Below are 24382 nucleotides of genomic sequence, written 5' to 3' on the forward strand. Positions count from 1 at the left end.
TCACGCTAAGACCAATAGAAGCGGAGCACCAATGAAGAATGTTTCAAAATCGGGTGATTTTTCCTATTGTGCTGCGTAAACGATAAAAGTTTCGCAAAAATTGGCAGAATTTTCTTTATTTACCCATGAATTAGTTACTCTCTCGGGTCTGTGGCTGTTTGGTTGTTCGTTTTGTTCGGTGTTGCTATGTGTCTGTGCGGATGATTTTCTTGCTCTCTGTATTCGATGCCTATCCCTATTCTGGCTGAGGCGAGCCTCACGCTCTACAGATGATTCTCTTTCTCTCTGTATCCGAATTCTATCATTTTTCCGACTGAGGCGAGCCTCACGCTCTACAGACGATTCTCTTTCTCTCTGTATCCGAATTCTATCATTTTTCCGACTGAGGCGAGCCTCACGCTCTACAGACGATTCTCTTTCTCTCTGTATCCGATTTCTATCACTATTCTGGCTGAGGCGAGTCTCACGTTCCGTTGACGATTCTTCATCTCTTGCTGAACGTGCTCTTTTGGCATTCACTGTACTACGACCTAAGCAACAAATAACCCAATCGCAAAGCAAAAACAAAAGTCCGTTTTTCTAACGCAAGTCAAATATATTTTTATCGACAATTCAGAAACCAAAGAACCAGAAACAATGAATATCTGAAAGAAAGCGCTGTGGTTGCTCCTCTGCGTTACCGTCTGCACAACCACACAATGACGAAATACACTATCTACTACAATAACATAAGCCCGAAGCTTATGAGAGCCCCCGGCCGGTTCTGCCGTAACCGCTATGTCCCTCGGCCGCCGCCGCGCGACATATTTTTTGATTCCGCGTAAGTTTATACGTTTGAAAACTTCTAAAGTATTGATCGAAATTGTATAGTGTAAAAGACAATTATAATCTACATTTAATGTCTTAGCTTCCAAACATGTTTATTTGGATAAGGGTTAATGTTGTAAATTGTTAAAATCGCTTCGTAAATAAGCCATTATTTTTCGTAAAAAGTAAAGAACAAAAATGGCTATTGTGAGTTATCCCTAAGAAATAGACATATACCATCGCGGACTTTTTTGTTTACCTAATTAAGGTGTACAATACTGTAGTACATTATTTTGATCTATCTCGTAGGGTTTAGCCAGCGTTTGCAATATAAACGCAAAAAAATGAATTTATTTACGACATAACATTAGAAACCTCTAAAATTATCAGTGTTTCTCTACCATATTATGCATATGTTATACATATAAACCTTCCTCTTGAAACACTCAATCTATTAAAAAAAACCGCATCAAAATCCGTTGAGTAGTTTTAAAGATCTAAGCATACATACACACATACAGACAGCGGAAAGCGACTTTGTTTTATACTATTTAGAGATAATGACATTTCCTTAATTAAAAACGTGTTTAAAAAACCCATTTTACGTAGTTGCAACAACCACAGCGCCTTAACAGAAGCCCTACTTAACCACGGATACCGTAGCGGGGGGACGGAGGGGGCAGCCCCCCACGAAGGGGCCCTTCCCCCCCCCCAAACCCCCCCCGCCAAAACAAAAACAAACACAATCCAGAAAGTCCAAAAGTAGGTTAGGTTAGGTTAGAACTGTAAGGTTCAAGTTTTTGATTAAATTAAATAGAATAAATGATGTAAAATGTTAAATGTTTAAATAAAATACTTAAATAAGTAAATAAAATATTTACACATTTATGGAATTATCAAAATATATTTTAGTAAATTATTTGATCATAAAGAGAAACGGATGTTCATAATATTATTTTATACTAACGCCAGTCGAAAGTCAATAACGGTGGTTAGTGTAATATTTAATTTTATAAATATTTGAATGTTAAAAATAAATACTAGAAATTATTTAAATATACATAAATACTATAAACAATTAAAATAAGACTTAAAATTAAAAGCGGAAGCTATTTAAATTGCGCACTAGCGCCACAAGCGGAACTCACACTTTACCCGCCTAAATTATTAAAAGTAGAGAGGGAACTGGGTGACTGGAGGGTTTTTTCCAGCCTGCAGGACAGTTGGTGGAGATCCTTCGTAGAGGATAGTCCATAGCAGTAAAGTGTGAGATCGATGCTTGAGCTATAAAATATAACTATTATTACTGTGAGAAAGTAATTGAAATAGAGAGGAAAGTGTTGAAAAGTATTCAGTGTTATAAACGTGATTGTGTTAAGTTATTTGAATGAGTGATTGGAGAATTAATGTAATAAACAAAGTGATCGTAGTGTTTGAGTTTTATTTTAACAATAAGTGTACAGTGTTGTTTTTACAAATCAGAAAGTGGGGATCGACACTGTTACGGATTATGGATGGGCAACACCGTGCGAGTAAAAGTCGCAATCTTGTGACTCCAACCAGGAGCTTCGATCAACGTGAAAGCTATGATGCCACGGGTCACATGCGAAGTCGCAGTCCCATCCTTAAGTGTTATCCGGTGCGCATTCGCGCCAGTGTTTCTGAACGCCCACGAAATAGTGGCCAACATCGAAGCCGTACTCGAGTGCGGTCAAGATCTCGCGCACACTCGAGGTCACGCAGCCGCATGCGCTCACGATCACACAGCCGCATGCGCTCACGATCATACAGCCGCATGCGCTCGCAGCCACGCAATCGCAGTAGGAGCCACAGCAACTGGCACATGCGGGAACAGGAACTTGGGGCAGAGCGGAGACGCATTCGGCGCTTGGAATTAGATTTGCAAAAAGAACGCGAAGAAGTTCACAGGCGTGGCAGCAACCGAAGCAATCGTTATAGAGCAAGGCGAGACGGCGAGAGAAGGCAACACGGCGAGCCATCAACCAGCAGAAGGTCACCTCAAAGGTCACGTAGCCCTGTTTTTAGTAGTAAAGACATATTTAATTTGATACAGTCTCTTAAAAATGGTTTTTCGTCCCAACCAACTGCACAGGGTGAACAGAATCATAGTAATAGACGTATAGATTATCAAAACATTGTCCCTGAGTTTGATCCCTCTATTAAAAGTCAGCGTATAGATATTTGGTTAAAAAAAGTAAATGAATGTGCCTCTGTGTATGGATGGGACGAAACCACTACTATTCACTTTGCAATGCAAAAATTACGGGGACTGGCTAAGGTTTGGGTTGCAAGTTTAGATACCATGTTATATTCTTGGTCTGAGTGGCAAAATTTGCTTATAAGTAATTTTCCTTGTGAACTAAATTATGGCCAGTCTCTGGAAGATATGCTTAGGCGACGAAGTAGATATGGTGAACCAATCGAAGTTTATTTCTATGAAAAACTAGCTTTGCTTAATCAATGCGTTATTCGTGGAAAGCGGGCCGTGGATTGTATTATCCATGGTATAAATGATAAAATTATAAAATCTAGTTGCGTTGCTCTGCAATGTTCAGAACCTAATCAATTGCTTAAATTTCTATTAAGTAACAAAGAGACGATGAATTCGCAAATTGTCCCAGCCAGGAATAGAAGTACTGTCGGTGCCGTAAGTGATAATGGTCAAAATAGTAAGCCTAATAGAAAACCAATTCAAAATTCAATATTCTGTTTTAACTGTAAGGACAGGGGTCATTTTTTCGCACAGTGCCCAAAGACATTATTAGTTTGCAAAGGCTGTAATAAAATAGGACACACAATTAAAACATGTTTTAAAGACAAATTCTAACTCGATAGATTCTATTAAAAAGACCATGCGAATTGCTAGTTCAAATGAAAGTACTAAATTTGTAAAGCAGGTAAAGATCAACGATGTTATGTTAGAAGGTTTTGTTGATCTAGGTAGTGAAGTCACTCTAATTAAAGAATCCGCGTCAAAAGGATTAGGACTCTCTCATAATGGACAATCGACAGCGATGATAGGTTTCGGAAATACTATAGTCCAGTCATTAGGTACGGTTACGGTTGATATGACAATAGATGATGTGAGCGCTTTAGTTGGATGTAGGGTAGTTAAAGACGAATATTTAGAGAAACCATTGTTGATAGGCCAATCTTTTTCTGAACAACCGCATGTAGTTATTTACAAAGACGCCACGAGACTAAATTTTTTAACTGTAGACTCTATACTACCGGCAAATGATGAGTGTACTGATACTGACGAGTCATTGATTAAAGTAAAAGTAAAAAGAAGTGTGCCGCTTCACGGAGTTGCGAATATTAATGCCTATACTGGGACAAACTTCACTGGTGACATATTATTAACCACTAAGCTGATAGGAAAACCCAATGCACAATTTATTGTATATGGCGGTGTATATAGTGTAAATAATGGAAATTTAAATGTAACAATAATGCCATGTATTGAACATATTTTACACCAACCATATTTGTAGAAAATTTTATATTTGCTCGCGCTCAAAAAGTAGATATTGTTAATCGAGTTACTTCAACTGACGTGTCGGCTGATTTCGATAAATCTCTTTCACATGTTGATAAAAGCCAAGTAAAATTAGGAGAAAACGTTTCAGAATATGATAAGAATCGGCTTTATGACTTACTTGACCGGTACGTAACTTGTTTTGCAAATGATATGGCGAGTTTAGGTTGCACGACTACTACAGAGATGGTAATCGAGTTGAATAACAAGCAACCTGTCGTGTATAGGCCCTACATGCTGTCTCATCATGAAAGCGATAATATCTATGGACGCTTCACACCACGTCAGTCTGGCCCCGTGCTAAGTACCTAAAGGACTTGTGTTACGGGCATCAGACAACGGAAATATATTTAATACTTTTATACTATACATATATTTAAGATTTTTATTATATCATACACATATTTAATATACATCCAGACCCGGGAACATTGAATACTTTTTGTTCCGTCGGCGGGATTCGAACCCGCGACCCCCGGCTTGAGCTACCGACGCGCTCACCACTGAGCCACAGAGGTCGTCAATAATGTAAGGCAAATGGTAAAAGACATGTTAGATGCAGGTATAGTCAGGGAGTCCGTATCTAGTTATGCGAGTCCAATCATTTTAGTTAGAAAAAAAGATGGCACTATAAGGATGTGCGTGGACTACAGGAAATTAAATTCTATTACGATTAAAGAGCGCTATCCTATGCCACTCATTGACGACGAAATTGCTAGGTTAACCGGCCAGGCGTGGTTCATCACACTGGACCTAATGTCTGGATATTATCAGGTACCAATTGCTGAACCATCTAAGCATCTAACTGCGTTTGTCACGCCCGACGGCCAGTACGAGTTTAATCGAATGCCGTTTGGCCTGGCAAACGCACCGGCTGTTTTCCAGAGGATGATGAATCGTGTTTTGGGTTCGGCTCGTTTTGATAAAGCGACAGTATATATCGATGACGTATTGATATTTGGACGGGACGCTAGCCAGTGTTTAGATAATTTAGAATTAGTATTGCAGTTATTAAAGGAAGCAAATCTAAAATTAAACTTATGTAAATGTAGTTTTTTGAAAAATAAAATTGATTATCTCGGATACGAAATAAGTTCGGACGGAGTACGCCCTGGCGAAACAAAAATAAAATGTGTGAGTGATTTCCCTTGTCCAGACAATGTTCATGGGGTCCGCCAATTTCTTGGTCTTGTTAGCTATTTTAGAAAATTTATCGAGGGCTTTGCGATGATAGCGTATCCACTAACTAAACTTTTAAAAAAAGATACTTGCTGGTCATGGGGTGAAGAACAAGCCAATGCATTTATGGCTTTGAAAGAGCGACTAACAGTACGACCGGTATTAGCTATATTTGATCCGTCAGCAGAAACCGAGGTTCACGCGGACGCAAGTAGAATAGGCATTGGTGGCATTCTAATGCAGCGTGTTTCGGAAAAGGAGTTCTTTAGGCCCGTCGCATATTTTAGTAGGCAGACAGCACCAGAGGAGAATTTTTTTTTTTTTTTTATGAAACTAGGGGGCAAACGAGCAAACGGGTCACCTGATGGAAAGCAACTTCCGTCGCCCATGGACACTCGCAGCATCAGAAGAGCTGCAAGTGCGTTGCCGACCTTTTAAGAGGGAATAGGGTAATAGGGAAGGGAAGGGAATAGTTGAGGGTAGGGAAGGGAATAGGGTAGGGGTTAGGGGATTGGGCCTCCGGTAAACTCACTCACTCGGCGAAACACAGCGCAAGCGCTATTTCACGCCGGTTTTCTGTGAGAACGTGGTATTTATCCGGTCGAGCTGGCCCATTCGTGCCGAAGCATGGCTCTCCCACGTATCAAATTTTCATTCATATGAGTTGGAGACTCTGGCTGTTGTCTGCTCTCAAAAAGTTTAGAGTTTTTCTACTCGGTAAACCGTTTAAAATAGTAACCGACTGTAGCGCGCTACGGTCAACGTTCCAAAAGCGTGATTTAGTACCAAGAATAACTCTGCAAGAATTTGACTGTTCCATTGAATATAGGGCAGGTAAAAAGATGTCCCATGTCGATGCTCTTTCTAGGAATCCGGTTGAAGTTTCTGTAGGTTGTGATACTGAACCCTTGCCAATTGTTTTGTCAATAAGCGATCAAGATTGGCTTCTCACTCTGCAGTTAGGAGACTCAGAATTGCGAAGGATTAGGGATATCCTGAATTCTAAATTAGATAACAAAGGACTAGAATACATAAAAAATAATTATGTTATACAAGATAATAAGCTATTCAGGTACATAAACGGTAATAAATATGATATTCGTTGGGTGCTACCTAAGGGTGCGAGATGGCAATTATGCAGGATGAATCATGACGATATAGGTCATGTAGGTTTTGAAAAAACTATAGATAGAATCAAAAGTAAATATTGGTTTGCTAAAATGAAACGGTTTGTTAAGAAATATGTAAGTGCTTGCATAGAGTGCGCTTATGCTAAAAAGTCCTCAAATAGTCGCGAAGGCCTTTTACACCCTATAGAGAAAATTGGAAAGCCTTTCCACACCCTGCATATTGACCATCTCGAGCCCTTCGTCAGGTCTAAACGAGGTCACACCCACCTACTAGTAATTATAGATTCATTTACAAAATTTATTTTTATAAGACCAGTCCGCAATACGAATACACAAAACGTTGTAAGAGTTTTAGAAGGAATTTTCGACACGTTTAGATCCCCAAAGCGATAAGTGATAGAGGTAGCTGTTTTACATCTAATACTTTTAAAAAGTTTTGTCAAAATAGAGGTATTAAGCATGTATTGAATGCGGTAGCGTGTCCTCGTTCAAATGGTCAAGTAGAGCGCTACAATCGGACCATTCTTGATTCATTAACTGCACAAAATTTAAAACACAATGAAAGAGATTGGGATAATCAATTGGGTAAAATACAGTGGGGACTAAATAATACTATCCAGAAATCCACAGGTAGAGCTCCATCCGAGGTTATGTTTGGCACATTAATGGTTAGCGAGATAAACCCAATTTTGAATGAAATAACTGACGAAACTCGAGAAACGGTAGACATAGAAACATTACGAGATAAAGTTAAAGAAAATATTAATAAAGCCCAGGCAATACAATAAAAGAATTATGATAAGGGTAGACGACCGGCGCGCGTCTACAATAAAGGCGATCTTGTCAAAATAGTTAAAACTGCATTTAATAACAGTGGCAAAAGTACTAAACTCATGCCAGTTTATGAGGGACCGTATAGAGTAGCCAAGGTCCTAGGCAACGATCGTTATAAACTGGCACCAATACCAGGTTTCGAAGGCATGAAAAAAAAGCGTAAAACAACCGTTGCTGCTGATAGGATGCAACCATGGATTCATTTGTCTGCTTTACAAATCGATGAGAATAACGATGATAACGACGATGATGATATAGATGTCAATATAGACGATTGTGATTAATTTTCATTTTTCTTATATTCTATTTAAATATATTGGTTCACCAAATCTATTTAGTGTGGAAATGTATGAATACTTGTATTTTTTTTAAAGTAAATTTAAAGTGTCTGAATTTTCTAGATAAAGTAAATAAGTAGTACTCAGAGTGAATTTTGTGAGTGCAAAATAAGGTATTCGAAGTGAAGTTTTGAGTGAAATTTAAGATAATCAGAGTGAAGTTTCTGAATAAGATCTAAGATACTCAGAGTGAAGTTTCTGAGAGTAATTTAAGATACTCAGAGTGAAGTTTCTGAGAGTAATTTAATAAGCTACTCAGAGTGAATTTTCTGAGAGTATAATATTAAGACACTCAGAGTGAAGTTTTCTGAGACTAATTTAAGATACTCAGAGTGAAGTGTCTGAGATTAATTTAAGGAATTCGGAACAGTTTTATTTAATTTATAATTTTAAGTGCTCAGAGTGAAGTTTCTAAAAATAAATACTACAGGAATAAATTATTATCTACGTGTAATTAATTAAAGTATGAGCAACAATTTATAAATGAAAAATAAATTCAATATATAGATAGAGAGTTAATTTAAAATATACTAAATTGTACTTTTGTTTTTTTTTACTGATTTTATGTCAATAATAATAATTGTTACTTGGCCAAGTGTAAGGTTTCACCAGATGTGTGTGTGTGGGGACCACACACATGTCAGGATGGACGAGTGTAAGGTTCAAGTTTTTGATTAAATTAAATAGAATAAATGATGTAAAATGTAAAATGTTTAAATAAAATACTTAAATAAGTAAATAAAATATTTACACATTTATGGAATTATCAAAATATATTTTAGTAAATTATTTGATCATAAAGAGAAACGGATGTTCATAATATTATTTTATACTAACGCCAGTCGAAAGTCAATAACGGTGGTTAGTGTAATATTTAATTTTATAAATATTTGAATGTTAAAAATAAATACTAGAAATTATTTAAATATACATAAATATTATAAACAATTAAAATAAGACTTAAAATTAAAAGCGGAAGCTATTTAAATTGCGCACTAGCGCCACAAGCGGAACTCACACTTTACCCGCCTAAATTATTAAAAGTAGAGAGGGAACTGGGGGACTGGAGGGTTTTTTCCAGCCTCCATGACAGTTGGTGGAGATCCTTCGTAGAGGATAGTCCATAGCAGTAAAGTGTGAGCTCGATGCTTGAGCTATAAAATATAACTATTATTACTGTGAGAAAGTAATTGAAATAGAGAGGAGAGTGTTGAAAAGTATTCAGTGTTATAAACGTGATTGTGTTAAGTTATTTGAATGAGTGATTGGAGAATTAATGTAATAAACAAAGTGATCGTAGTGTTTGAGTTTTATTTTAACAATAAGTGTACAGTGTTGTTTTTACAGAACTTAGACCACAACACAGAGGGAGCCGAGCGAGCGCAGCGAGCGTGCTGCGGCAGCAGCCGGCGACCGTCTTACTTTCGCTTTATAACGGTACGGAACCCTCCATGGGCGAGTTCGACTCGCACTTGGCCGATTTTATTATATTTTACCACCTCATTGTTTAAAGAACTGCTTAGAATGAGATTTCTTACTGACAAATACCGATTCGTTACTGCCCACACGTAACCGCTCATTCATTAATTTTTACCGCTCATTTAATTATTTTAAATTAAATGTTCAATAATGTTTTCAATTATCCATTTCATTATCTTTTACAACTCATATTTGTTTACTTTACTGCTTAGTTTTAACTGCTAAACTAGTTATTAGACGTGCCATTTATAATTTTTAACTTACCAAAACTGCAATTTACAACTGACCCTTTAAAGAAGTGTCTTATAATATTAATATTTAATACAATAAATAAGTACATCTTCTTATCTTCATAAATTATTTAAAATTCTCGTGTCAGAATGTTAGTTACCTTACTCCTCCGAAACGGTTTTACTGATTATACTCCTATTAATCCTTCGATCGTGGATTCTTGGAAATATATTGTTATTCCATTGTGTCTCGCTCACCGGTGAGCTTGTATTAAATTAGAATAATATACAGGTGTATTAATTATTCTACGTATAGTACGCGATAGTTTACTAGGTAACTAAAAAGAGTGAAATTATTATTTTTAACAAAAAATTAAAACCGACTTCCAAGGTAAAAACAATAATAACATCCTTATAACATGAACTAAAGTTAAAGTCAATCTTCATAATTTAAAAGTCGGTGCCAGTTACAAAAGTTTCAAATATTCTGGCAGACTGAAGATTCAGCTATATCTGGTACCGACTTCAAAATGATGAAGATTGAGTACAGAAATAGTTGAGTTTTAGCCGAATTCGGAAAAAGGCACTATTAGATAGGAAAAATTATTTAATACTTTTTAGTTCATATTATAAGGATGTTATTGTTGTTTTTACCTTTTTTTTTTAAATTGTGCCTCTTGTTTCCTCTATACATAATACAGGACAATTATCCGCGTTATTTTTCCTTATTACACTATTTCATGATTATTTTTAGATACACTTTCATATGTTACAAACTTTTTTTACCTTTTACACTTTTACATTTAAACATATTACATATAGCTACATATACACATATAGTTATGTTTTTACCTTGGAAGTCGGATTTATTAGTACTTATTTGTTGTTATAGTGGCAACAGAAATACAATATGACCTGTCTAGCTATTGCGATTCTTGAGATACAGCCTGGAAACCGACACAGTCACAGATGGACGGACATCGAAATCTTAGTAATAGGGTCCCATTTTTACCCTTTGGGTATGGAACCCTTAAAATCTTATCGTTTGTATAATTAGGTTCTAACAAGTTGGCACTTACACGAAATTACGTGTAGAGACTAGGATTTAGTTACTCACGATGTATAAAATATTGTGAAATAAAATACTAGTTATTGTGTTTTAATTTAATAAATAAATTTATAAATACGCCAATGAGTGGGTCAAATAAAGATTCCAAGATTGTCGTACATACATGGTTAGTTACAACTTACAATAAGCACTGAACTATAATCAAATCAAATCAAAAATCAAAATTGATTTATTTCTGAATAAATTTAAAATAAATGTTTTCAGAATGTCCTACATGATGCCTACCATCGGTTCGGGAACTAACCCGGTGAGAAGAACCGGCGTAAGAAACTCGCACGGGGCCCACTTTTTTACCAAAAAAGTGAGAAAAAATTAATCTTTTAAAATAAAGTTTACAATTTTGTAACTAAATATTATATACAATATCCACATACATAATTGTAAGTCCTATAATAATGAAGAAGTAGCCTTGCAAGAAGCCATCCTACTCCCAAGGTGTGCCATCGTTTACGAAATCACCTTATAATAGGCTTTGGCACACAAACATTCTTTAACTACTTTTTTAAATTTATTAATGGAAAGATTTTAAACGTTTTCTGGGATTTTGTTGTAAAGGCGTATACATTGACCTTTAAAAGATTTACTGACTTTACTAAGTCGATCACCGGCATATCTAGCTTGTGCTTATTTCTAGTATTCCTAGAGTGAATGTCACTTTTAACTTTAAATTTACTTATATTTTTTCTAACATATATTACATTATCCAAAATGTATTGAGAAGCAACAGTTAGAATACCAATTTCTTTAAATTTATCTCTCAGAGATTCTAAAGCAGACATTTTATAAATAGAACGCATGGATCGCTTCTGCAGCACAAACATTGTATTAATGTCGGCAGCGTTTCCCCATAAAAGGATAATAAATACGACATCTACTATGAAAATAACTAAAATATACTAATCGTGCCGTGTCTTCGTCAGAAATTTCCCTAATTTTTCTGACTGCATATGCTGTAGAACTGAGCCTACCTGCAAGATTAACAATGTGAGGACCCCACTGTAATTTACTATCAAGTGTAATACCTAAGAATACAGTGTTGTCTACTAAATTCATCTTCTCATCATTTAATACTACATTGGTTTGGACTTGCCTAACATTGGGCAAAGTAAACTTTATACATTTAGTTTTACTAGAATTTAAAAGTAAGTTATTAACATTAAACCAATGTACTATTTTTGAGAGAGCACTGTTTACCTCGTCGTAGTTCGACTGTTGTCGCTTCACTTTAAAAATAAGTGAAGTGTCATCAGTAAAAAGCACTATCTCATTTTTATTACCCTTAACTAGATAAGGTAAGTCATTTATATAGATGAGAAAAAGAAATGGACCTAATATAGATCCCTGTGGGACACCTAATTCTATTTTGGTTCCTTTGGACCTTTTACTATTTACCTCAACCCTCTAAGTCCTATTTTTAAGGTAAGAAGTCAAAAGGCTGAGAGCAGAGTCTTTAATTCCGTAGTGGCGCAATTCCCTGATCAATGTAGCATGCTCAACACAATCGAAGGCTTTGGAGAGATCGCAAAACACACCTAAGGCATCCTGCGACTCCTCCCATGCCTCAAAAATACTGCAAACAAGTCCTATACCAGCATCCGTTGTGTATCGACCCTTAGTAAATCCGTATTGATTAACATGTAGTAAATTATTTGAATTAAAATATACTAGTAATTGTTTTAAAATATTTTTTTCAAATATTTTACTAAAGGTCGGTAGAATTGATATAGGCCTGAAATTCGTGGGATTCGATTTAGTTCCGGCTTTGAATAAAGGAACAATCTTGCTATGCTTCATTAAGTCAGGAAAAACACCATTTTTTATACAGTCATTGAAAATCATTGCTAAATGAGGAGCTACGATGTCAATTATTGATCTAATAATTTTTGTGGACATGCCCCAGAGATCAGCAGTATTTTTAATACTCAACAATTTAAAGGTATCAATAATATCTCTGGGGTTAATTTCTCTAAACTTAAAATTGACATCACATTCATTTACATTGTCTCTGAGTAGCTTTTCGGCAGCTTCAGGCGAAGAATTTAAATTTTTTGTGGTTGAGACCGGAATGTAATAAATAATAATAAAAGCTTGTTAAAAATATTACTTAGTATATGAATAGAGTTTAAATCTAAAATATTATTTCTTATTCTTTTAAGAGTACAACGCAGCAATAACATTAACGAAGGCACATTTTAATGTTTTCACCATGATTAATAATTTTTTAATAGAAATTTCAATAACTTTTTTTTTTATGAAATAAGGGGGCAAACGAGCAAGCGGGTCACCTGATGGAAAGCAACTTCCGTCGCCCATGGACACTCGCAGCATCAGAAGAGCTGCAAGTGCGTTGCCGGCCTTTTAAAAGGGAATAGGGTAATAGGGGAGGGTAGGGAAGGGAAGGGAAGGGAATAGTTGAGGGTAGGGATGGGAATAGGGTAGGGGTAAGGGGATTGGGCCTCCGGTAAACTCACTCACTCGGCGAAACACAGCGCAAGCGCTGTTTCACGCCGGTTTTCTGTGAGAACGTGGTATTTATCCGGTCGAGCCGGCCCATTCGTGCCGAAGCATGGCTCTCCCACGTATAACTATAATATTATAATACATTACTGCAATATTTTTGTATGTTTCGTACAAAAAATACGGGAGAAAAAGAGAACTACTCAGCTAGCTAGCACTGCGTCAGCAGGCGCACGGTGGCGGTGCCCTCGCACTTGCCCGAGCCCGCGGCGCCGCGGAACAGGTACACGGTCTGCAGCGTCTCCTGCACCTGCAACACAGGGAAGGGCGCGCTATCCGTCACCTCCACGCGCAGCGCCAGTGGCTGCGAACCCGCGCAGATCTCCGGCTGTAAACGATAAGCGAGTAAAAGACATTAGACAAGTTTCAGGGCCTCCTTCCGGCGGGGCCAACGGGAAGAGACAGATCATGCGAAGCTCACCGGCATTATTTGGGCGCTGCACTGGCCATCCGGCACGAAGTACGTCTGCCTCGTCAGGAATTCCGGGTTCGATATACCTGGAACGGGGAATAAAGAGTTAACCGCGCCCAAAGGCACACTAGGTTGAGATGCCTTCTCAAGGAAGTATCGCACATTGAAAAGGGTCAAGCCCAAATTTAACACACCCATTTGTATTTGAGTAGTGTAAGTTTGAGAGTATGCGGCGGCGGCGGCGGCGGCGGCAGCAGGGCCCGCGAGCAGCGGCAGTAGCGTGCAGCACGCGAACAGCGTGGCAATCAGCTTGGCTGTTGAGGGCGAGTGGTTCGCGGCGAGCATGGCGACTGACGGCGGCATGCGCTGCCGCTGCGGCGCGGTGCGTTATATCCCGGCGGCGACGACGCGACGCGGTACCGTGAAATCGAACCGCGTTGTAATTGCTAATGAACCGTAGTCCGTAAATTTACATGCGCATTAACTACGAGTTAGGAACTTAGGGTCAATTCAGACTGCAACGTGACGCGTAGATGCATTTCTAAAGTACTAAATTGACAGATTTCAATTGCGTGAGAGTCTAGAGAATGCAATTCCGCAAGATAATTTCAATCCCGGTATTTGCGGGATCCCGTAGAGCGTTATGCCATAGAGGTGGACTTAAACTTAAAAAAAAAAAAACGTTATACTAATAATGATACTTGATGAACCCTGTTTTATGCTCAAAAAGTCAAATAAAACAAACTTTGTGGAACTCTTTTTTGAAAGGGGTTTATCTATACATCTATACATATAAATAAAATTGGAGTGTCTGTTTGTAATATTGAAAGAACCGTTTTTTACTAGATGCATATGAATGTACCTATATAGAGTACATACACCAAAACAACATTTTTTACAATTTTTGTCTGTATGTCTGTCTGTCTGTTTGTTCCGGCTAATCTCTGAAATGGATGGAGCGATTTTACTTTACTACTTTTTAACCGACTTCCGAAAAGGAGGAGGACATATTTCAATTTTTTGATATTGGTTCGCGGACAACTCCGTCGTTTGTAGACAGATTTCCAAAATTATTTTGTTGTTGTATGAGATGTAGCCCGAATTTAGTAACATGATCACAAAAGTGATGATCTGATGATGCAATCCATAAGAAATCGACAGGACTCCTTAAAATTTATACGGAAACATATAGTGATTTTACGTTTTGAAGGATTTTAAGCTTAAACTACCAAAAAATAAGAATTTGCGCTGAAGTACACCCTGGTTCCGAAGATGCTGTACGAGTACAGAACTCTTGAATCCTTTTAGATAAATGTTCGGCCATTTTGGCGTTGTTTCAGCAACTAAAAGCATATTATTATGTCGATGTAAATAATATAGTAAGTATGTTATTATTATTATTTTAATTTAGTTATTTTTCTTTTTTTGTTGTAAGTAGGTACATAGAATAAGTACTGTAAAACATAGTAAATTAGTTGTATATTTCATTTGTGTTTATCTGTGCACGTCCTATCTGATGTTTTCTGATCAAATTTCTCTTCTTAGGTCTGCTGGAAGAAATCTCTTTAGAGATAAGCAGTACCTGTTGTGGCGTCTTTCTTTATATGTATAACTTGTTACATGTTTTTTGTGTGCAATAAACGGTTAAATAAATAAATCCTACTAATATTATAAAGGCGAAAGTTTATTTGGATGTATAGATGTATGGATGTGTGGATGTGTGGATGTATGGATGTTTGTTACTCTTTCACGCAAAAACTACTGAACGGATTTTAATGAAACACATAGGCTACAATTTTAACCGACTTTCAAAATGGGGGAGGTGTTATGTTCGTTTTCTTATGTTCAACGATTACTCCGCCGTTTGTTAACCGATTTTCAAAATTTTTCTTTTGGTATATAGGGTATCATCCCAATTTGGTATTATATTCACAAAAGTGGTGATCTGATGAAGGATCCATAAGTAATCGAGGGAACTCCTCAAAATTCATAGGGAAACATGTGGTGACTTCGGTTTCGTGAAAAGTATTCTAAGCATATGCTACCAACAAGTAAGATTTTGCACCGAGGTATACCTGGTATACCGTGGTTCGGAAGGTGCTGAGAGAACTCCTGATTCTTTATAGATACAAGTTTGGGAGTTTCGGCGTTGTTTTAAGAACGGAAAGCATATGCTACTATGCAAATTACATTCATCATCATCATCATCACTACCATATTATACCATGCATCGTCCCATGATTATGAGCCTGTTATTGGTACTTTTCATAGTATTTTAGATCGAGACTCGAGTTTGTCAAAAATGTTTACTTATAATATTATAAACCTGAAGAGTATGTTTACTTGAACGCGCTTATCTCAGGAACTACAGATCCGATTTAAAAACTTATTAATATATAATAGGCTAACAAAGTTAACTCTTTTAGAACGTCGTGTCTACATGAGGCCTACCACAATAGTAGTTAACAGTTAATACTACATAATAATAGTAGTTCGAAAACTAAAAAAGAGGCGGGATGCACTCCGCGAGTGCCGGCAGAAGTGAAAACTTGATTATTAACGTTGTGCATTTTTTTAACCCATTTTATATGAAAATCGATTTTTAAAAAATCGTCGATTTTTTTTAATAAATCGATTAAATTTTTAACCCATTTTTTATGAAAATCGATTTTAAAAACTTTTTTTTTAAATTGATTGAAACTCTTACAATCGATTAAAAAATATCGACAATCGAAAAAAAACAATCGATTGTTCAATTAATCAATTTCGATGTTACAATACTACTCTCCAACCGTCTTACGGTTTTTCGATCAGCACGAGAATCTGACGCGAGTTTCACAGTTTTTACCCATCCCACAAAAGTGCTCAACGTAAAGAAGTTTTCACTTCAAAAAACACGCTTATTTATTTTCATCCTTTATTATAAAAAAATCGAAATATAGGTAAAAATTGAGCTTAAAGAGTCCGCTATATAATATACATACAACCCAAATTTATAAAGGTATTTAAAAAAAGTTAAAGTATTCATTTTGTCGTATTGCCAAACGGCTCCTGATATTCAACTCAAGGTAGGCAGCAGTTGAAGAAGTTAGTTCAGCTTCCACGCTGGTAGGTACAATTGTCATTTAAAGTGAATTGAAGGTAAATTGTTTAGTGGGCTGCTTTAGCTGCTTGTAGCCAGTAACGAGTTCACGCACGCCTGCAGAGTTACATGTATGAGTCACGCTTCTTTTAATCCCGCCAGTCCCGCGAGATCCTGCTAAATTTTCGACCGGGATTTGTCCCGCAAAATGTATGCAGGATCCCGGTATCCCGGTATTGCATTCCATACGTGAGACGTCTTGGCAAATCTGTCAAATCCATAAAAAATTAAAAAAAACATCTGGGCGTGGGGCCTCTTCAAATTGCCCTCCTGATATAAATGCATGTTGCCATGGCGCAACCCGGTGCCATATTATTTAAACCAAAATTGTTTAAACAATTGCAAGGAATTGTTATTTTTAAACCGGAGATTTATATATTCTTGATTGAAATACCAATAAAAAAGCGGCCAAGTGCGAGTTGGACTCGCTCATAAAGGGTTCCGCAGCAGTAACAAGGTTTATTTTAATGAAATTAAAAGGTATTTGATTTACTTTTATATTTCAGTTGATTAAATGAAATTATTTAAGGTTTATCATTTATGACGTATAAAAAAACTACTTGCTAGATCTCGTTCGAACCAATTTTCCTTGGTAGTTTTTATAGTAATGTACATCATAATATATTATTTTTAGACTTATCATGCCCCTACTTTAGAAGTTAGAGGGGGGGACACACACAAATTTTTCCACTTTTGGAAGAGTCTCTCTCGCAAACTATTCAGGTTACAAAAACATTATATAAGTAATTTCAATATGATTTTTAAAGACCTATCCATAGATACCCCACACGCATAGGATAGATGAAAAAAAAAATTTTGTTGGTTTAAGGTTTACCATTTATGACGTATAAAAAAACTACTTGCTAGATATCGTTCAAACCAATTTTTGTTGGTAGTTTTTATAGGAATGTATATCATATATTATTTTTAGTCTTATCATGCCCCCACTTTAGAAGTTACACACATTTTACCACTTTGGAAGAGTCTCTCTCGCAAACTATTCAGGTTAGAAAAAAATGACATGAGAAACCTCAATATGATTTTTGAAGACCTATATATATACATAGTACTATACATATATACCCCACTCACATATAGGTTAGATGAAAAAATATTTTTTTGTTTCAGTTGTACCTATAGGACCCCTAAAACTTTTAATATTTTTTCCATTTTTGTATCAAAATCTTAATGCGGTTTATAGACTACATCTACTTACCAATTTTCAACAGTGTAGCTCATAGAGTTTCGGAGGAAAGTGGCTGTGACATAAGGACGGACAGACAGTCAGACAGACATGACGAATCTATAAGAGTTCCGTTTTTTTGCCATTTGGCTACGGAACCCTAAAAATGTGCTATGAGTTTTCACGATAAAGTTAATATGTTTAAAGATATGAATTTTTAAAGGTTTGATAAATCTCAAATTTGCGTATTTTCGACCCATGAAAAATATTTATATATTATATATAAAAAAATTTCTAAGTTTGGGTTGCACCAGAGGCGTGATTAAAGTTAAAGTAAAGGTTAAAGTTATATGGTTATAGTTAAATATGGCGTCTTTTAACTTTAACCTTAACTTTAACTGGAGAAATTCACAGATGTTAGTTGCGATTATTTTCTCAAGCAAGCTACTGCAGGTAACGGGATTGACAGTATAAAAAAAGAATATCATCCGTAAAAATAGTCAGGAAAAATATAACACTGTGAAACAGTAAATTTTCAGGATTTATTTTATTTTATTTTCGTATATTGGGGTCTCCAAACAGTCTTACATGAATATTAGTAAAGTATACAATTATAATATTTACTAAATGTAAAACCAACAGCGGTGACCACAGATGAATAATTTAGTATAGGAAAAAATTGAGATGAAGGAAGTAGAGAGTAAATTATGTATTTAATTAATATAAGGGTATATTTGTGTGTCAATTGTGTGTTAAGTGTGTTATTTAGATATACGTATGAGCGGTTACGGTGAATGGTTGCATTGCTTGACAAGGTTTTAAATGCACGTGGCGAAAAAAGGAACTAACACTGTTTACTAAGACATTTTTTTAATATATTTTTCATGGGTCGAAACTACCCAAAATTGAGATTTTTCGAACCTTTAAAAATTCATATGTTTTAAAATATTAAATTTATCGTGAAAAGTCAGGGATTTTTTTTATTGGTAATTCAATAAAGAATATAAAAAATGTGTTCGGTTGAAATATAACAATTCCTTGCAATTGTTTAAACAATTTTGGTTTAAACAATATGGCACTGGGTTGCGCCATGGCAACATGTATTTATATTATCAGCAGGGAAATTTGAAGAGGGTCGCATAAAAAAATTGAGGTGGAATAGTTTTCGGTACTCATGCGCCGATTCCTCCTGCACTAATATAATTTTAATTTAAAAATGCATTTCAAAATTCAAGGAAAGCATCACTTTGCGGTTTGAGCTGACCCTTACGCGATAAAATGTTTTAAATAATCATGATTTCACGGCGACAAATATATTATGTAGATTGTAGCCTAATAACCGATATTAACACGTTGGCTGCGGTACGAAAACTTATGAAACTCGTTTGTGACTTTCGTCCGTTGCGTAGGTGATTAAATGTTTTAGGGTTCCGTACCCAAAGGGTAAAAGCGGGACCCTATTGTCCCGTAACCCGGGTACGAGGACAATAAATTTAGAACAGAGAAGAGATAAATAATTTATACGTGAGAGAGCCATGCTTCGGCACGAATGGGCCGGCTCGACCGGAAAAATACCACGTTCTCACAGAAAACCAACGTGAAACAGCGCTTGCGTTTACCGGAGGCCCAATGCCCTACCCCATTCCCTTCCCTACCCTCCCCTATTACCCTATTCTCTCTTAAAAGGCCGGCAACAGGTGCGTGGCCTGCCAGCATCAGCTCTTCTGATGCTGCGAGTGTCCATGGGAAGTTGCTTTCCATCAGTTGACCCGTTTGCTCGTTTGCCCCCTTTTTTCATAAAAAAAAGAATTAACAATTTAACAAATTTATTTATAGTGGAGCGCCCAGAGGTTTTAAACTCCGAAAATTGTAATAGTGAATGGATTTTTGTTTTTGAGGTGTCATTTTATTTTTTACACTATAACTTGCAAAGGTTACCAACAATTTTTTGTGTTTTTAATTTTTTAGTTACTTAATTAAAAATTAATATTTCACCATATAAAACCGATCAAGAAAAAAAAATTTTTCTTGTACCTGTTATTTACCCATTGTTTATATTGAAAATTAACCAAAAACACAAATTTTAAAAAGAATGTTTGCTTTGCTAAGCTAAATACAACTTTAAGATTTTTGCAAAGTTTTTAGAGATTAACGCTCGTCGTAACCAAGATAAAAGGGTTTGGGTAGATTTAAGGGTTGTATCGAAAAGTGTGTTACACGTACTTATTGTGCGTATTTAAATTTTAGAGAAATGATAAGTTTTAAGTACGTTTCAATATCTCCAAAAATGTGTAAAATAGACAGATTTTTTTTTTCTACATTTGTTGAGAATTTATTTAAGTAAGAGCTAAAACATTAAATGCATCGACAAATGAAAGGCTTTTTCTAGCGGGCTAATTTTGTGATAACATGTACAATCAATACGTAATGGAGAATGTTACCTAATTTTGGTAATTAGCAGTCTATATTCTCTGTCAAAAATAATAAATATTAGTGAAAGAATTACTTGGATACGTTAATTAGTTTCCGATTTATAAGCAAAACAAGTTGTAACTATACAACGCGGGCGCCCGGTTACGGTTTGACGTCATATCACAATTGCACCGCGCGGGCCCCATACAATAAACGTGATATTTTGGCTTTTTTTGCTCTTTATCAATAACGGCAACAGGTAGGAACTTGGAATTTTCACCAAGGCCATAATTATATGTGTACTTTAATAATTAATAATAATATTAAAATAAAATAAAAAATTAAGGGAGCTCCCATACAAAAGTCACAATTGTTGGCCTACTTTTGCTATGTAGCGGTACGAAACTCTTCGTGCGCGAGTCCGACTCGCACTTGGCCGATTATTTATTTGTATTTTTTTAACCGACTTCCATAAAGGAGGAGGTTATATTATTATGCTCGTCTGTTTATGTATTTTTTTGTATGTTCAACGATCACTTCGCCGATTGTGGACCGATTCTCAAGATTTTTCATATTCATAAAAAAGGTGAGGAATTACCTAACCTAAAACCGCATATTTATCTGGATGAAATTGTGATTTCGATTCATAATCTGAAGTATTTCAAATGGAAACTTATAGTGATTTTGGATAAATAATGAAGTATGCCAAGTAAATCTTACCAAAAAGTAATATTTTGCACCAAGATATTATTATACCATGGTTCAAAGGCGGTGAACAGAACTCCAACCTCCTTGAAGATACATGTTTGGGGGTTTCGGTGTTGTTTAAGAACTGAAAGCATATGTTACTAAGCATATTAGATAATTCGTCATCATCATCACTTCCCTCACACCGCGCATCATCGTATTTTGAACGTATTTAGCAGTTTTCATAGTCTTTTCCAAATTAATATGTAATTTCAAAATAAACTTACGAAGTGGTTTCAAATTTAAAATAATTCAGAAATAGTTTAAAATATAATACAATATTTTCCGCCGCTTTGTTTGGGGGAAAGAAAAGCTTTGAAATAAGGTAACCTTCGGTGGGGGTACACGAAGATATAGTTTTCATATTCTAATAATTTATTGATGCCATGATGTATAATATATTAAGCTAGTGGTCCCCAATCTGTTTTTGTTTTTGGAACGAAGTTCCCTAATTATTATTTTTTTCTCATGCGGGCCGCAAACATAATAGGTTTTGGTGTCGCGGGCCGCAACAATAAAAAACAAAAATAAAGTTTTTCAAAATTAACGATTTACAAGTGAAAGACTTTCACGTTGACTTTGATTTTGCCGGTGGGCGTGAATTTCAAAATGGTTTAACATCACGCGGGCTACAAATAAAATCCCGGCGCCGCGGCCCGCATGCAGCCCGCGGGCTGCGGGTTGGGGATAGTTGTATTAAGCCCACAATAATCATAATAGTAACATCTGTAAAACATATATATAATCTGTCAGCACTACTGCTGCGGTGTTGAGCGTTTAGTCGACTCAACGCTCTTCGAACTCGAAGGTTCTGTAGCGGTACAGTACTAGCGGCGCCAGCCAAGGGTTACCAGCTGATAATATCGAGACTTTGTCAGGTGAAATCTATTTAATGATAATATTAATAATCGATCGAAATTGAATCCATCTGCAACACTTATTATCAGGAATATTTTATAAGCAGTAGCTTATCTTAATTGTTTTTGGGGTCATTTAAAAACCATAATCTGTCGAATCCAACGAGGGTTCACCTAATGTCAGTAGGAGCCCTGGATCTATCCGGATCTGGTCCGGTTCTATCGGTGTCGGTACTCCGAATCCACTGGTTTAGGAGTGGGAAAGCTTCGGGTTCATTCATAACCTGATCGACCCGTATATCGGTCACTTTTAGTTTTATTTCCCCGATTGATTGCTTAGTGACCTCAAAAAAATAAATATTGGGGTAGCTTAATTGCTTGTTATATTCGACTTATTTGTCGATAAAATATGTTACAAAAAATATTGAGGGTAGTAACTATCACGTTACGTAGATATTAAGTAAGTTTCGTTATACACTCGCGGTGTATCCCGAGTTCCAACGTTGGTGCAAAACTTATTTAATAATAATAATTATATACCGGCAGACATAATAAATTATAATCGTAGTTCTATATTTAGAACAAACGGATCGCGCGGGACGCATTGTTTGTTAATTTATGAGACTCGCAGTCAATCTAGTTATTAGCTCAAAATAGCTGTTCTCTATAAAACGGCAAAGATATGTAGTTATATTTATAAAACTAAGAGCGCGAGAAAACGCGCGGTAGTTGCTAATTTTTATTTTTAAACATTGTCGGAGACTCGTAGTCAATCCATACATTATGTTGATTTAAAAATATCAATATATTTTAAATTTAAATAGTAATTAACTCTCAGTTAACCCTCGTAAACCAGCCAACATATTATACTTCTATTTTTAGATAAAACATCGTCAGAGACCCGCAGTCAATTCCGATGCATAAGGATTGTGCTTAGAGACTCGCGGTCAATCCACACATTATGGCGGTTTATAAAACAACTCGCTGTTAATCCCCAAACCGGCCAACGCATAGTTCTATTTATAGAACAGATAAAACATCGTCAGAGACTCGCAGTCAATTCCAATGCATATAAATTGTGTTTAGAGACCCGCAGTCAATCCACACATTATGGCATTATAAAATAACTAAATATAATTAAACACTTGCAGTAATTTACTTGCAGTTATTTACCCCAATCGGGCAAACATATAGTTCTGTTTATAGAATAGGTAAAACATCGTCAGAGATCCGCAATCAATTCCGATGCATATAGAATATAGATTGTGTAAAAGAACTCGCGGTCCAAACACACTGTACTTATTGAGTCACAGTTGCAGTACATACCGGTTAATTACTTTATTACTAATTTGGATAAAAAATTACAGGAATTTGTTTTAAGTTGTATACCTTGTTTACTAGCCACTAGAAAGTCAGGAAAACAAGAAGGATATTTAAATCCTATAGAGAAAGAAAGTATACCACTACATACTTTACATATAGATCACATTGGACCACTTACAGAGGCTAAAAAACTTTATAATTACATACTTACAATAATTGATGCTTTTACTAAATTTACATGGATGTTTCCTACCAAGAGTACTACAAGCAAAGAAACATTAGATAAATTAAGAATACTTCAGCAGTGATTTGGTAACCCAAACCGTATAATTACTGATAAAGGATCTGTTTTTACGAGCAAAGACTTTAAGGATTATTGTGAGGAGGAGGAAATCCAGCATATTACTATAACCACTGGAGTACCAAGAGGGAATGGACAAGTTGAGCGGGTACACCGTACTATCATTTCAGTTCTTACAAAACTTTGTATAGAAGAACCTAGTTCGTGGTATAGGCATGTAAGTCGCCTGCAAAGAGTATTGAATAGTACTTACCAGCGAAGTATAAACACTACTCCCTGTGAATTGTTGATTGGTACAAAATTAAAGCTGAAAGAAGATTTGAATATTTTGGAACTTTTACAGGAGGAAAATATAGAACAATTTAATGAAAGTAGGGAAGAGCTAAGACGAAATGCTAAAGAACAAATCCTAAAGATTCAAGACGAAAATAAAAAATCATTTAATAAAAATAGAAAACCGAGTAAAAAGTATGTTTTAGGGGATATAGTTGCTATAAAGAGAACCCAATACGGATCAGGACTGAAATTAAAACCAAAATATCTTGGACCTTATAAAATAATCAAAATTAAGAGGAATGACCGTTATGATGTGGAGAAAATTTATAAAAATCAGGAGGGTCCTATCGTTCATCAAATGAAAAGTTGGCCTGATTTTCATGATGATGATTTTGAAAATGGGGATGAATGAAAGGTAAATTTTAAAAGTATTAGGTTCTTACTTTATTTTGTTTTTTGTGTTCATTTAAGTAAGTTTTTACTTTAGTTATGTACTATATAATGTTATGATGGCTTGTAAAAAAAAA

The 24382-nt window shown here is 35.9% G+C and overlaps 1 protein-coding gene across 1 annotated transcript; it reads right to left on the bottom strand.

The window, feature by feature from the left end:
- Window positions 1-13288: 13288 nt before the first annotated feature.
- Window positions 13289-13981, bottom strand: LOC121726472. Its single transcript, XM_042113865.1, has 3 exons — window positions 13809-13981; window positions 13624-13700; window positions 13289-13530 (listed from the first exon to the last, which is right to left on the bottom strand). Exons 1-3 carry the CDS (start codon window positions 13975-13977, stop codon window positions 13354-13356), a joined length of 423 nt encoding a protein of 140 aa, XP_041969799.1. The 5' UTR covers window positions 13978-13981; the 3' UTR covers window positions 13289-13353.
- Between the last annotated feature and the right edge of the window lie 10401 nt (window positions 13982-24382).

Source organism: Aricia agestis, chromosome 1 (genome assembly GCF_905147365.1).
Source record: "Aricia agestis chromosome 1, ilAriAges1.1, whole genome shotgun sequence".
Taxonomy (NCBI): Eukaryota; Metazoa; Arthropoda; class Insecta; order Lepidoptera; family Lycaenidae; genus Aricia; species Aricia agestis.

What these genes read in the sequence shown, in the direction of transcription:
- LOC121726472 (XM_042113865.1), bottom strand. Translation starts at nt 13,977, where the DNA reads ATGCCGCCGTCAGTCGCCATGCTCGCCGCGAACCACTCGCCCTCAACA. An exon ending in CACTACTCAAATACAAATGG is followed by an intron (nt 13,701 to 13,808) that starts GTGTGTTAAATT and finishes TCCCCGTTCCAG; the next exon opens with GTATATCGAACCCGGAATTC. An exon ending in GCAGCGCCCAAATAATGCCG is followed by an intron (nt 13,531 to 13,623) that starts GTGAGCTTCGCA and finishes TATCGTTTACAG; the next exon opens with CCGGAGATCTGCGCGGGTTC.